This window comes from Carettochelys insculpta, chromosome 9 (assembly GCF_033958435.1).
Source record: "Carettochelys insculpta isolate YL-2023 chromosome 9, ASM3395843v1, whole genome shotgun sequence".
Lineage (NCBI taxonomy): Eukaryota > Metazoa > Chordata > Testudines > Carettochelyidae > Carettochelys > Carettochelys insculpta.
In genome coordinates this window covers 21,317,744-21,332,423 of record NC_134145.1, presented here as the reverse complement: position 1 = coordinate 21,332,423, position 14,680 = coordinate 21,317,744, and the positions used below count along the sequence as shown (strand labels likewise).

General features: G+C 39.4%; 1 protein-coding gene across 2 annotated transcripts in view; it reads right to left on the bottom strand.

Moving 5' to 3' along the window:
- Window positions 1-1,611: 1,611 nt before the first annotated feature.
- The window catches only part of CTH (cystathionine gamma-lyase), a 42,409-nt gene continuing 29,340 nt past the window's right edge, over window positions 1,612-14,680 (bottom strand). For both annotated transcript variants that reach the window (XM_075003515.1, XM_075003514.1), the window contains 2 exons: window positions 14,315-14,453; window positions 1,612-8,035 (listed from right to left, as the gene is read on the bottom strand). In XM_075003515.1, the coding sequence (XP_074859616.1) occupies window positions 8,009-8,035; window positions 14,315-14,453 (166 nt within the window). In that variant the 3' untranslated portion in view covers window positions 1,612-8,008. The remainder of the gene's footprint in view (window positions 8,036-14,314; window positions 14,454-14,680) is intronic.

Here is a 14,680-nt window from a genome sequence, read left to right as displayed (position 1 = left end):
CAACCCAGCAACAACTGATTATCCCATACAGAGCCTTGTGATGTGAGTAAGGAGAAAGGGACTTCTTGCACCCCTGCACAGGCACTTAGGCTCACCACCCAGGCTAGGGCTTAGCAGTACAGGTGTGAGCTTTGAATCGTGAAATACCTCTCCTTAGTGCTCCTTTAAGAGAGAAAGGTTTCTTCTCTACTGCATCTCTTTTCTAAGAAGTACTTTAGCTTGCAACGGGGCTACATCTAGATTACAGGGATTTGTCAACAAAAGTTTTTGTCAGACGATATCTTCCAGCAAAACTGTTGACAGATCGCAGCCAAATTACCAAGTGGATCACAAGACGGCCTAGCTGCTCTCTCGACAAACCAGCCAACTGGAAGCACAGCAGACAGGGCTGCCCTATATCTTGGAAGCCCTGTCTGTCGACAAAGGATCCCCCGCAGCATCCACGCTGGCTTTCCGTCAATAGAGGCATTGTGCTTTGTGGGGAAGAGGATAAGACCGCTGACAAAAGCGCTGCATTCTGTTCTTTTACTGTTAACAGAATGCCCTGGGAATCTAGACATTCCCTGTGTTTTGTCAACAAAACCCTTTAATGTAGACATAGCCTAGGATATTTCTGTTAGCTACTTTAGCTGGCCCTAACTTCATCTAATTACTTTAAGAGTACATAATATTTGTAGGTAGTAAGCGTATACCTGTGCTTTTAGGAAAGGACATTCTGTATCAACATATATATTAATCATTCCTTATAGCTGCTTAGAAAATAGAAATTAGGACCAATACAACTTTAGTTGCATCTTGTCAACTTCTGGTATCCTATGTTAGCACAAGCCCTTCCTCACGCTATCATGACCAAGTAGCCATTAGTTCTGTCCTTTGTTAGAAACTTCACATGGAAAGACAGCAGTTTTTGAGAAAGTTAATCTACTGCTTGGATAATAACTTGGCAAAATGTAACACCAGGAAATAAACTTCCTGAAAATAAATAAAACAGCTGCTCAAATGAAAAAAATGAAATTAGCATGCTTGCTAACACAAGGAACATATTCTATTATTCTAGTCCTTTGTTCTTTTCCCTGTCTTACTACTTTCCCTACTTCATCCTCTATTCTTTCACTCTGTTCTCATTTTGTATGGGTGTATGAAAACATAAAATATGTGCATCTTCAGACTCGATGTTCATCGTGGTTCCTTTTACCTTGGAATCTATGTTATGCTGATCTTATGGTATTTGAAAATGGGGAAGCCCAGAGGCTTTTTGTGCATTTTACTGTATATTTGTTTTGGTTTCTTTGTTAACATTCCTTTAAAGTACTACAGTAAACCCTCAATTTAATGGAGTAAGGGGTGTCCATTACCGCCAGAAGTCTGTTAAATCAGAGGGTTTTCTTGCACTGTCCTCCATAGAGCACTCTCCACCAGGCTCCCCCAGCCCTCCCCATAAATGCCAGTGACTCACCAGAGCCACTGGAGCCAGAGCTGCGGGAGGAGCCGCTGCCACCATGTGCTCCTTCCACTCTGCACTCCTCCCATACGTGCCCCACCCCTGGTGGGAGGAGCACATGATGGCTCCAGCAGCAGCCCCAGCCCCAGCTGCTCCTCCAGTTGGGGTGGCCTCTGCTAGTGTGGTGGCAGCCCAAGCCACAGCAACTCCTGCAGCTGTGCCAGCAGCCCCAGCCACCACAGCTCCTGCAGCCGTTCCACCTGTGCCAGCTGCGGTAGCTCCGGCAGTCCCAGTGAGTTGCTGCATTCGCTTTCTTGGGGACTGGCAGATGTCTGTTGCTCCTGATGTCCACTAAATTGGGGTCCACTGAGTCGAGGGTTTACTGTATCCATATCCTCCACAACTAAATGCTTTTAAATTTTTTTCAGTACCATACTTTGTACTATATTCATTTGAGCTATTTACTTTTACACACACACACACACACACACACACACACACACACAGAGAGAGAGAGAGAGAGAGAGAGAGAGAGAGAGAGAGAGAGTGTGAGTCCCTGTTTGGAGGAAAAGCTAAAGAACTATTCAAATAAAAGTAATCAAAACCAGAAGTAGACCACAGGAACCAGAAAAGATGGTTTAACATGGAAAAAAAGACTTGTAAAAATGAAGTGATAAAAATTCAATGGATTAACTCTGTTGTTTCCTCTGGCTTTCTGACAAATGTACTTTGTACTCATATTAGCTTCCCAAAGTCATTGCAGGCATGGAAGTGACCTGGACTTTATTCCTGAGAGTTCATCAGAACTGTTTACTATGTTCCAGTCCATTTCCCCTGTTGAAGAAAATAAGACTATACAGATGTTGTTGAAGGCACAGTTTGAAGACAATTGGGTTGCAGAATTTGGCCTGCAGAGCTTTTTTACTAGTAATGCTGGAGAAGGAAAAACTCCACTTGTCCAGCAAAATTCTGCTGGGATTGGAAAGTCAATTATCAAAATAATTCTTTACTTCTCAGTGTTTGATCTGTTAAGATACAATAGAATACTATGTCTTGCAGTAACTTTTCAAAGTTGACCCCTACTATAAGTTGTTATATAATTTAGATATTTGCTTACTTTTACCAAAGGCTAGACAAAAAACACTAGTAAAGTCAGTATAATCTAAAAGTTCATTTAGACTATGATTTGCTTCTACTGTTTCATATGCCTTACATGAAAATGTAACAGAAAGGTAGTGGTGTTAGTCTGTACTCTACACAACAAAACAGCAGAAATGTAGAACTTTAAAAACTAACAAAATGATTTATTCAGTGATGAGCTTTTGTGGGACAGACCCACTTCATCAGACTAATCTCATTTCAAATACAGACTGACATTTATAACTTCAGAGGACCAAAAAAAAATTTTTTTTTTCGCAATAAAAAGTGACAAATTAAATTGGATTTGTTCTACTTTCCTTCAATCCTATTTGATTTGTAAGAATCTAAAGAATCTGTTGTCTGGACAATTAAAACCAGCTTACTATTGTGATAAAAGACTAAGATGAGCGGCATTAGTATGTGAGTAGCAGAAAAGCACTCTACTTTGGCCACATGGTTTGGAGGATCTTTATAAAGAATTTACTAGATGCTTTGCTACAGAACACCTGGCATAAATTCTCACTGTTTGTACACATTTCTCACACTTCAATACTGTATATTCTAGAAATAAGTATTTTATTATGTTATGAAAAGTTCTAAAACACAGAATAGCTTCATTGCAGCACTAGATGTTTATATATCAAGTCATTAAAGGTTCCCAAATTGCTAAAAACAACCAAACAACAGGATGTTTAAGCCTTTGCCTTTTTTTACATCCCAGTGGCCGTGTCTACACTAGCCAAAAACTTCGAAATGGCCATGCAAATTCATTCCTATGAGCAGATGGGAATAAGGGGACTTCGAAGTAGGCAGGACCCTTTTGAAAAGGAGCCCCATCTGCACAAGCCACGTGGCGGCGAGCCGCGTCAATTTCGAAGTGCCACAGCCGCCCGCATGCTAATGAGGCGCTGGATATGTATTTCAGCACTTCATTAGTAAACTGCAGGCCAACTTCTGCAACCCAACTGTCTTCAAACTGTGCCTTCAAACAACATCTGTATAGTCTTATTTTCTTCAACAGGGGAAATGGACTGCAAATGGCCATTTCGAAGTTTTTGGCTAGTGTAGACGTAGCCAGTGTGCGGCAAAACACTCTACTCTCACTTTGCTACAGCCATTGTTATTTCAGACAATGTCTTCTTTGTCTCCCCTACAAACTGCAGTTTAAAATTTGCCTTCTCTTCAGTTGTAGATGGGCTCATATGTGCTCTAGGTACACTTATGACTTAACCCAGGACTGTGCAAAGTGGGAGGCACCCCTCCCTTGGGCGGGCATGACATTTCATAAGGGGGGATGCGACATGATTGGCTGCTCGGTCTAAGGCTTATCCACCTCATTAAAAATACTGAAATGTTACTGTTTTATATATGTGCGTTCGCATTTACATACTGAGAAGTTTTAACACTCTACAGACTTATTTTTTTCCAAGTGGTGAATGGGGTTTTTTTCATATGAACATAAGCAAAATGTCCATCAGTTTGGATTACATTAGACAAGTTGGGGGAGCCCTGCTAATTGCAGGGATGCAGAATGGGTCCGGACACAAAAAGTTTAAACTTACCTCAGTTACTTCCCTATAGATGCTGTATTTCAATAACTATTTGCCTTAAGGATGGAGGTTTCCAGAATTTCTAGACACACACCAGCTGAAAACATGCTAAATGTTTTCCTTCATACTTTATTCAAAAGGGATATTTTAGTGGAGGAAAACAGGACGATATGTATTCTTATATAGACATCCATAGGCTCCAATCCTACAAACATCTGCGCACGTGTTTAATTACAGTGACTAGTCCTATCGAAATCAATGAAAAATACTCACAGGAATAAAATTAATCTTGTGCGTAGGAGTTTGCAGGATTGGGGTATTCAGCTGTAAGCTCCTTGGGACAAAAGGGAGCCTTTTGTTCTGTTTGTGTATGGCCTGGCACAGTAGGGGCCAGCTCCACGATTGGAGCTTTTAGACCAGTGGTGGACAACCTGCAGCCTATGGGCTACATGCAGCACATTAGGGTGCCACATCTGGCCCTCAAGATGTTTTGTTTGCCATTGCCCATGCACACAGTTGCCAGATTCTGCTGGTTTCCATCCATGTAGTTTTTTCCTACCAGCATTACAAAAAGTGACACGCACATAAAGCAAGGCCATGTGACGTGAGGTACAAGCTGATTGCACACAACATTGACTGAGAGAGCTATGCGCTCCCTCTGCATCCAATCAAAACATTGCTGTGATTCAATCAGCACACTCTCTGCATAATCTTGGCACACAAGTGAAGTTAGCCAATCTACCCTACCACAGGAAAATATCTTGGTGATGACAGTCTTGCAGCCTACTGAGATAAAGGAGGCCCACTCGTGGGCTGATTGCTAGTCTAGGTTGCCCATTGCTGTCTTAGCTACACAATGCAATAATTTGTATTACAATTTGCCACAGCTGCTGATGGAGTCATGATTTAAACCGAGTCACCTAACAGAATGCAGGAAACCACTGCGCTAGACTCCTTTTAATAATGACAATTCAAATTATAAAATTTCAGAGTTAAATCATCTGGCTTGACTTCTCGTATATTGTGGTCCCTTCAATTTTGCCCAGTTACTGCTGTCTGCAGCCCAGTAATTTGGGACTATAACATTTCTTCCAGAAAGGCATCCAGTATTGATGTGAAGAAATCTAAAAGTGGTGAATGCACCACTTCCCTTGGTAGTTTTGTCCAATGGCTCATCATTAGTGATGAACATTTTTGCCTTGTTTCCAGTTTGAGTTTCTCTGGCTTCAGCTTCTTGTTATGCCTTTCTCCAGAGACCCTCATTGTACCAAGCAAGTTCTTCCTCAATCTTCTTTTTCATGAGCTAGAAGTATTTTGCTGTAAAGCAATGTCTCCTTCCCTCAAATCATTTTTCTGGCTCATCATGGAGCAAGTCAGGCTTTGAACATATCACATCATAAGCAGTCCTGTACTCCAAAACCTCTTCAATTACCACTTATTCCCTTTCAGTGGCAGAGTATATAACCCAGCGCCGTCATTTATGCTGCACGGATGAACCCTACACAGACCCCCATTTAATTTTACAGAACTGTGTGCGGGTAAATTGAAGGTCTGGGACCTATGATAGAAACTGCCTTAATTTATTTATTCTGTGCTTAAACATAGTATTCCTGATAGGAAAACCAATGAAATTATGGACAAATAGAGGAAGCAAAATTTCTGGACAGGAAAAGGAAGTTAGGGTTAGATTTTTATACATTTTAAACAAATTAAATTAACAAGGTGTGTGTCAAAGAAGTGTTGCTTATATATGGATTCCTTTCCCTTAATTTTTGTATCTCTGTGTTTTTAATAGCGTAAATTCTTTGGGGGAAAAGGACTGTTTTCTTGTACATCTGTGTACTGTCTGGTCCGTTAGAGATTACTGTGATGTAAGTAATGTAGTCTAGAGAAATTAGCAGAACAATAATTTATTGGCAAGGACCTGCTAGGTTCCTCCTACACATCCAGAGGAGCAATATACAGGAAGGCCTTAAATTGTGACCTAAATGCTACACCCTCAAAATACTTAAATCATAAATGATGATGAACAGAATGATGAGAGATGGTTTGTACTGGTTCTAGCAGATCAGCTGAAAGTAAGTTTCTTGCCTTTCTGTGCAGAATCTAGCCCAGGCTCTGACAGCAGGGCTTTGCATCTTGGAAAGCAAAGGTCTTCACTTTTGTTGTGCACATTTTCTCCATGAATGTGTGTGATCCAGCTTCCAATGTATTTAAAATGCCAGCACCTCAAAAGGAAACTGGCTCTTTCCTTAACTATGCTGCCAAAGTGTGCACTCATCTCTTGGAGTTGATGGTAACCAAAATGTACGTATTCCCTAACCATCTTCATCTCTGTACTCCACAATGGTTATCTTATGTAAGGGAAGCAAATTTTTGTACCAATCAGCTATAGTTCTTCTCATTAGATGTGGACGAATTAACTAGTTTCCCTCCCTTTCATTACTCCCAAACACCAGGGAACTCTTCCCTGTGCACCTCAAGGAAATGCTGAATAACCCACCCATGTTTGTATTTTCTTAAGCTTTAGGCCACTTCAGGGACACTGCATAATAAAGTATGCCAGTAAAGAAACTTTGCAATTTCAAAACCTTTTGCTTAAAGTAGCTTTGCTGCTTTCTGCTAATTGCAAGCTTTTGTTTGAAAAGAGTTTCCAGCTAACTTCTAAAAGGCAAATGTTAATGTCAATGAAATCTATCCACAATGTGGGGATGCCTCAGAATAAACCCTTCTATCTCAGAAATCTATTAACTTCTAATAGCCAACATTTTTGTCAAGCCCTAGTGAGGACTCAGGTGCAAGATGTCAATGAGAATAAATGTGAAAAAAGAGAATGACAACATGTAAAATATTAATGGTAACAGCTTACCTCAACAGAAAGGCCACACCACTCAAAGAATGCCAGCTTTGTCCATTCATCTTTTTCACTAATATATTCCATTTGCAGTTCATGCACAATATTCTGAACCAATTTAAGAATGGCAGATAAAAATAGTAGGTTTTGAAAGGCCAGAGAACTAGTACTAGCAGTTCTTTTAAAAAGAAGCCCAGCTTTCATTTGCTTCATGAACACTGTTTTTAAAATAATCATTGTGGTCAGTGTTATGACAAATGTTCCATTTAAGTTTCCCTTTCAAAAAATTACCCACTTTTGAAATTCAAGCATACAGAAACAAATTCTATATTGCCATAACTGGAGTTATGATTGAAATTGTTCACAAGAATAACACATATTCCACTAAAAATTTCTAGAGTAAATCCGGCTTATCTTACCTGTCAAATCATCTTCAGAAAATTATAGTATAGGCTCCAGTAAGATTTTTTTTAAAAATTTTCATTAGTGCACAAAAATCTAACTGCATTTGATATTCTGACGAACAAAGTTTGAGTTTCATCCTACATAATTCAATCTACATTTTCAGTGTTAGATGTAAACTTGATAAATAAATCCTGCAGTATGGATGCTGATGAAAGAAACAGGTTGTACCTACATACCTGCAGCATGCACTCACCATTGTCAAGCATTAACAAACCCCAATTTAAAATATATATTGGAAGATCTTGAGTATTCATCACAGGTGCTCTCAGATCAACAAGCTCCTATCAGAAAGGACCCTAGTCTTTCAAGGCATGAGAGCAAAACAACAAGAGGGTGACCCATCTGAAAGCCTAAGTTTATGACTCATGTTGAGTCAATGGAGAGTGAAGTTCAAAGCACAAAATAAAGACTGCTTTGGTACCTAAAGTTTGATTGAACATAAGTTTACATTTTTAAAGGCATATCTGAAGAAATCATCAGTGGTTGGGCTTTTCATTTCATCTTCTCTGGATGTTTTAGTTTTGTAGTGATCAGTTTCCAATTTCAGGTTGCAGATTCCTAGTTGTAAACCATATGGTCTGGGAGCTGCAATAACAAAAGACAAATAATGGATAATTACATTGCGTTGCTCTCTAATATTGCAGAGCTGTTTATTTTAGCACAAATTGAAGCTGGCCCTATATTAGCAATAGGTATTTCCATGCTCCTAGAAGGTCTGTGCAGATTAGTTTGGTTGCTTGCCATTTCTGAAAAGTATTCAGAAAAATGTCCTCTTGGGATGATTGTGCAACTCAGCAAACAAAGCATGTTATTTTACAGAGGCTGTGTCTATACTAGCTCCCAACTTTGAAAGGAGCATGGTACATAGGGTATCAGGAGATCACTAATGAAGTGCTGCAGTGCATATACAGCACTTCATTAAGCTAATTTTCCCCCACAGCAAGTTTGAACTGGCAAACTTCGAAGTGCTGGCTTGCATGTAGCCACGGCTCACCCACCAGTAGTTTGAAGAGCCTTTAGCCACGGCTATACGCAAGCCGGAACTTCAAAGTTTGCTGCTACAAAGTTGCTGCAGGGGAGAATTAGCTTAATGAAGTGCTGCATATGCACCGCAGCACTTCATTAGTAATCTTCCGACACCCTACTTACCACCCTCCCTTCGAAGGTAGGAGCTAGCGTAGACACAGCCAGAGAGTATTTTCGGTGTATGGTGAAGTAATTCAAGCTATTTTAAAACAATTATATCTACTGCAGAGCTCGGGTATCTGTGTCATCATTATATCCTGTCATGCTGCACATAAGAGTGACCCTATCTCTAGCCCAAGTCTGTTATTTTTGATGCTCTTTTTTACTATGACAGCAGCATGATGTTGTGGGCGGGGCACAGGAATGTACATCAGGGCAGAAGTCTAGTCTTTGTTCTGCCAACGACTTGCTGTACTAATTTAATCAATTTGCTTAACAACTCCATTGGCCTGTTCCAAAGTCTATTAAAGGCAAAGAGAATCTTTCCATTTATTTTAACAAGCTTTGGATCAGTTTGACAAGGACTATTATTCTTGGCCTGATTCTAGCAATTAGTGAGAATGTACAACTCTCCATGAGGTCATGCAGAGAGGTAGGTAGAAACACAGTGAGTTTTTTTGATTTGTTTTGTTTTTGTGAATAGTATTTGTGTCTCCTTAAGCTGCCCCCCCATCCAAAAAAATGCATTTTTAGGACATCAGCAAATAATTTTGATCAAAAAAAGCCTGCACGTTTTCTTCCAAAAATGTCTAGTCCTTTTATTTTGATGTGGCTGAAACACAGAATTTCCAAACAAAACATTCTGACTATTAATTTACATATAACAAAACAGCAGAAATGTAGCACTTTAAAGACTAATAAAATGATTTATCCAGTGATGAGCTTTTGTGGGACAGACTGATGAAGTGGGTCTGTCCCACGAAAGCTCATCACCAAATAAATCATTTTGTTAGACTTTAAAGTGCTACATTTCTGTTGTTTTGTTTTGTTGGAATTTAGACATGTTATTTCATTTTCAAACACAGCCAATTTTTAAAAAAGGTGAATCTTCCACATATGAATGAAAATAGTTTCAAAATTAAACAATATTTTTCAGCTCAGACCCAAAACAAAAAACAAAAAGCAAAGACAAAAACAAAAACAAAAAACAAAAAGATTATTCAATCAGCTCTAGTTGTGGGTACTCGGCTCCCTTCAAAATCAGGTCCTTCACTGATAACTGGAAGGTGCAACACTTCAGTGCCATTAGTAAGTTATAAACCTTTGCTCAATCACAGCTTCTGACTGATGCTCCAGTCTAGCAAAAAAAGTACATACATTTTGTTAGACTGGGATGGGATTATCCATACGATTAACGTTAAGCACCTGTGTTATGTAGTGTGCCTGTCTCATAGCATCTCCTGCTGCCATGTATGGGACTACCTGCAGTCCCTTCCTCAGTCTCCTTCCCCATTGCTTTTCACATGCAGGTCAATGTTGCATGGGAGCTTTGGCTTTCTGGCCAAGTCACAAACATACTTACCTCCTTCCAGGGTAACAAAATTCCAATCTGAAATTTTCAAACTTAACACGTTCGTCTCACCTTTGTAGGCTCCTTTAGCCTGCACAGTAGGCCCTATTCTCAGTCCCTTTCTGGGACCTCCTTGAATTCTTCTCCTGTTTCAGTAAAAAACCCACGGAACATAACCTTCCTAAGCACAGGACACAGTCAGCCACAAGCAGTATCCTCTTCCCCTCCTCCCATCATACTCAGCCCTTTTATAAGGCCCCATCGTCCATTAAAGTATTGTCTTATCCCCACAGTCACACTTTCTAAGGCTGAGACGCAGTTACGTAATTACGGCACAAGTGGCACTGGCCCCGTGTCCCCTCACAGGGGCCAACCACCTCATAACAACAGGTTTTTGTGATTTGCTGAATGAGGGTCTGAGTCCACAGGTTTAATTAGGACTCCTCTGCCCATACTACACAGGATGAGGCAGGCAGTCTCCAGAGTATACAGGAGCTCTGAGCTCCAGAGGAGGGTCACAGGCAGATCAGTAGAAAGTTTCTGGATGAAGATAAAATCAATGTGTTTGTGTAAGGCCAATACTATGGTAGGGGGTCTACTACAGACCCTCAGGTCAGAGGCATGAGGCATTTCTAGATCAGAAATATCCAAAACAAAAGGCCTGATTATAACAGAGGTGTTTAATGATCAAGGCATCCATTAGAAAAGGAATACAGTAAAACGCAAAATTTCCAGTACGTTTTTGGAATGTGTTGGCGACAACTCCTCAAATTAGTCAAATTAGCCTGCCTTCTGGCTAACAGAGCAACTGACTGAGAATCTGAAAATGGAATGCAATTTGGGTGGAAGGGATCATGAAATCCCAGACTTTATGCTACTTTCACGCCTTCCTTTTCTTAGGATCATGCAATTTCAGCATTAAGTCAATGAATCAAAAAAAAAAGACTAAGAAATTTAGAAAACTAAGTTCCCAAGGAAAAGAACTGAGGGGAAATGGAGTTCAGGAGAGCTGGCAATGTTGCAAAGAGACAGTTTAAAGTTGTAACAACAAACTATCCTGATACATAGGGAAGATAAGAAGAGTAGCATGAGAACTACATGAGGAACACTTTCATTACCTGAAATTCATAAAGAAAGTCTACAAAAGGTAGAAAGTAGGTATATTGCTAAAGATGAATACAAAAGAATAGTAGAAGTATGCAGGGAGAAAAACAAAGTCTAAAGCACAAAATGAATTGCACTTAACAAGAGACACTGAAAGCTAGTAAGAAGGGGTTCTATTAATACATCAAGAACAAAAGACAAACTCCATGGGAAAAGGCAGCTCAAAATGCAGGACACAAAGAAAGTAAAGGGGAATTTTATTGCCTATTTGCTTCAGTCTTCCCTAAACAAATGCTTAATAAAAGTTATCATTAACAACATGGTGGAAGGAAAATAAGCCAACGGCCATGTCTACACTAACCAAAAACTTCAAAATGGCCATGCAAATGGCCATTTCGAAGTTTACTAATGAAGCGCTGAAAGTCAATTTTGAAGTGCTGTGGCTGCCCGCATGCTAACGAGGCACTGAATATGTATTTCAGCACTTCATTAATCAACTCTGAAATGGCCATTTGCATGGCAATTTTGACGTTTTTGGCTAGTGTAGACATAGCCAAAATAGGGGAAGAACAGGCTAAAGAATATTTAGGTAAGTTAGGTCTATTACGCTCATCAGAGCCTGGAGAAAGTCAGTCTAGGATGCTTAAGGAACTAGCTGATACAATCTCAGAATCAGTAGTGGTTATCTTTGAGAACTCATGCATGATGGATGAGGCCCCAGAGGGCAGGAGAGCAAATAAAATACCTATCTTTAAAAAAAAAGGAATAGAGAGGAGCAAAGCAATTTTAGATCAGTCACCGTAACTTTGAATCCTGAAAAAACATTAACAAATTATTAAGCAATCAATTTTTAATTAGGATGACTACAGGATTTAAATAATAGCCAATATGATTTGTCAAAAACAGATCATGCTTAATCAAGCTCATTACCTTCTTTGATAGGATTCCTGGCCTACTGGAGAGAGGGAAAGCAGTAGGAGTGATATTTTGATTTTAGTAAGGTTTTTGAAACGGTCCAACATAAGTAAACTAAGAAATGTATTTCATATTAAATTACTATAAACTGGGTACATAAATGGTTGAAAAGCCATACTCAAAGTCTACATGTTACACTGCCATGGAAGATTGACTCTTCCAGGATTTTGTGTAGGCATGCGCGAAATGGTGCTTTCAAGGGATCAAAGTCAATCCTTGAACTCCTCATGAGTGAGTTTCTCCCATCGACCTTCTTCCCGTATAGACAGCCACTGAAGTTGACTGCTGATAAGTCAATTTTAATCAGTGGTCGACAGCTATGACTAATGTAGACATAGGCCAAAGAGTAGCTCTCAATCGAATTCAAAACAAGCCTGACAAATTGAACAAATGTTACGAAGCGAAGAAGAAATTCAATAAAGGCAAGTGCAAAGCACTACGTTTAGAAAGGAAAAAATCAAACGTGCAACTACAAAATGGGGTCCTGGCTCTAATAAAAAGATGTGGGAGCTGAAGTGAATCTCAAATTGAATTAGAGCCATCAATGTGATGCAGTTGTGAGAAAAAGCTACCATTCCGGAGTTTATTAACAGGAAGGGCTGTATGTAGACACAGGACAGAACAGTCCCTCTCTACTTCACACTGGCAAGGCCTCAGTTAGAGTAATGGTTAATTTTGGGTGCATTGTTTTAAGAACAATGTAGACGAACTGGAGAAGTCTTTGGAGGAAACAACAAAACAAAACAAGAAAAACGTTATAAAGTTTAGAAAACCTGACCTACTAGGAAAGGTTAAGATGGACATGTTTTGTCTTGAGGAGACTGAAGGAGACCTGATAACAAGGCATCAAATATAATAAGGACTCATGGAGAAGACAGTGGTCAACTGTTTTCCTGGTCTACCAAGAGTAGGACAAGACATAATTGGCTTAATCTTAAGCAAATGACATTTAGATTGAATAGCAGGAAACACTTCCTAACTACAGGATAGTCAAGCACTGCAACAGGCTTTCAAGAGAGGCTATAGAGATTTTTATGAATAGATTAGACCCAGTCATTGTGCCATTTCTGTGTCATAGCAATGTGTGATAAAATAGACATGCTGAATCCAGCTTAAGCACCATGACATAAACACTAAGGCCACATCTACACTAGTCCCTTCCTTTTGGCATGGTAATGAGCAAGCTGGGAAGATGCTAATGAGGCACTTCGATGAATATGCAGTACCTCATTAGCATAATGAGAGCTGCACACAATTTGAAAGTGTCACTTTTGAATTGTGCGCCGCCCATGTAGATGGGGGCCTTTTGAAAGGACCCCCCAGACTTCAAAAGTCCCTTCTTTCTAAAGCCATCCTCCCAACTTGCTCATTACCATGCCCCTCCCGAAAGGAAGGGGATAGTGTAGCTTTAGCCTAAAATGAAGTACCAGGATTAGGGAGTTATTCCTGGTCTACTCTATTAGGAGAGCATGTGGAGCACACTACAATTGTTGACCACAGGTGTGAAGCACAGTGCCAACCCATGCCATGGAGAGTAAAATTTTGTGCAAGTTCATTGAAGCAGCAAGTAATATTTATCAATTCCTGTTGCTGTATTTCCTTGTGTGTTTTAGAGGACATATGTTAAAGGAAAGCCTGTGGCATCCTATTCTCCTCCTTATGCAAACAAACCCCACAATTCTAATATGTCTAAAAAAGAGACCTCTGAGGTGTGTAAGGTTTAAACTTTTCAAAGATCTTAATCTTCAAGAGTTAAGAATAAATTCACTAGTTTAAATAAAAAGAAAATGCTACCAGCTAATTATTTCCTACATTTGATTACTTTGCAGGGAATAGCTGTTCTCTTTATTTTAAATTTTAAGTGCATAAATTTGTTAATTTCTATCTAAATCTTACCAATCGTAAACCACTTTTATTACTGCCAACTTCTAACAGGCATATGCATTTGATTCATAATATAAGTATCTCCAATTTTCTAACAGGATGCTGCATCAAGGATTTGTAAACAGGATACTAATCATGGAAATTAAAAAATCCAAAATACAGTCAGATTTAAAATATTTTTAAAATGAATTGAGGTAAGAGATGTTATGTACTTAATAATGCACTTTTGTGTTAGTTATCTGATGAAATAAATATGTTTCACTGAGTCAAGATAAATGGTGAATAGGAGCTGTAAAAGTGTGAGTAAAATGCCAAAGGAAAATCATTTTGTAAACAAGCAGCACTAAAGTATTAAAATGACTTACTGCTGCCTTCAAAGCTTGCTCCAGATCTTCCAGTATATCTTGTGTGTCCTCCAAACCAACTGACAGTCGAATCATAGTATCACTGATCCCAAGAACCTCTCTCTCCTCTTCAGGAACTGAGGCATGAGTCATAATGGCCCTGAAAGAAAAAAAATAGTCTCTCTGTGCAGCCTTATCCATCAGGGGCTTTATTTAATAACTAATTTAGCTGGTCTTTACACTTATCTGCCAAGAATGGTGACTATTTTCTGAACAACATTTTTGTCAAAAGCTCAAATAATTCAGATTAGTATAGCTCAAATTAACTCAACTGGACATCAGCTAGGTAAATCTACACATTCCTACCGACTCCAGTAGGGCTCTAGT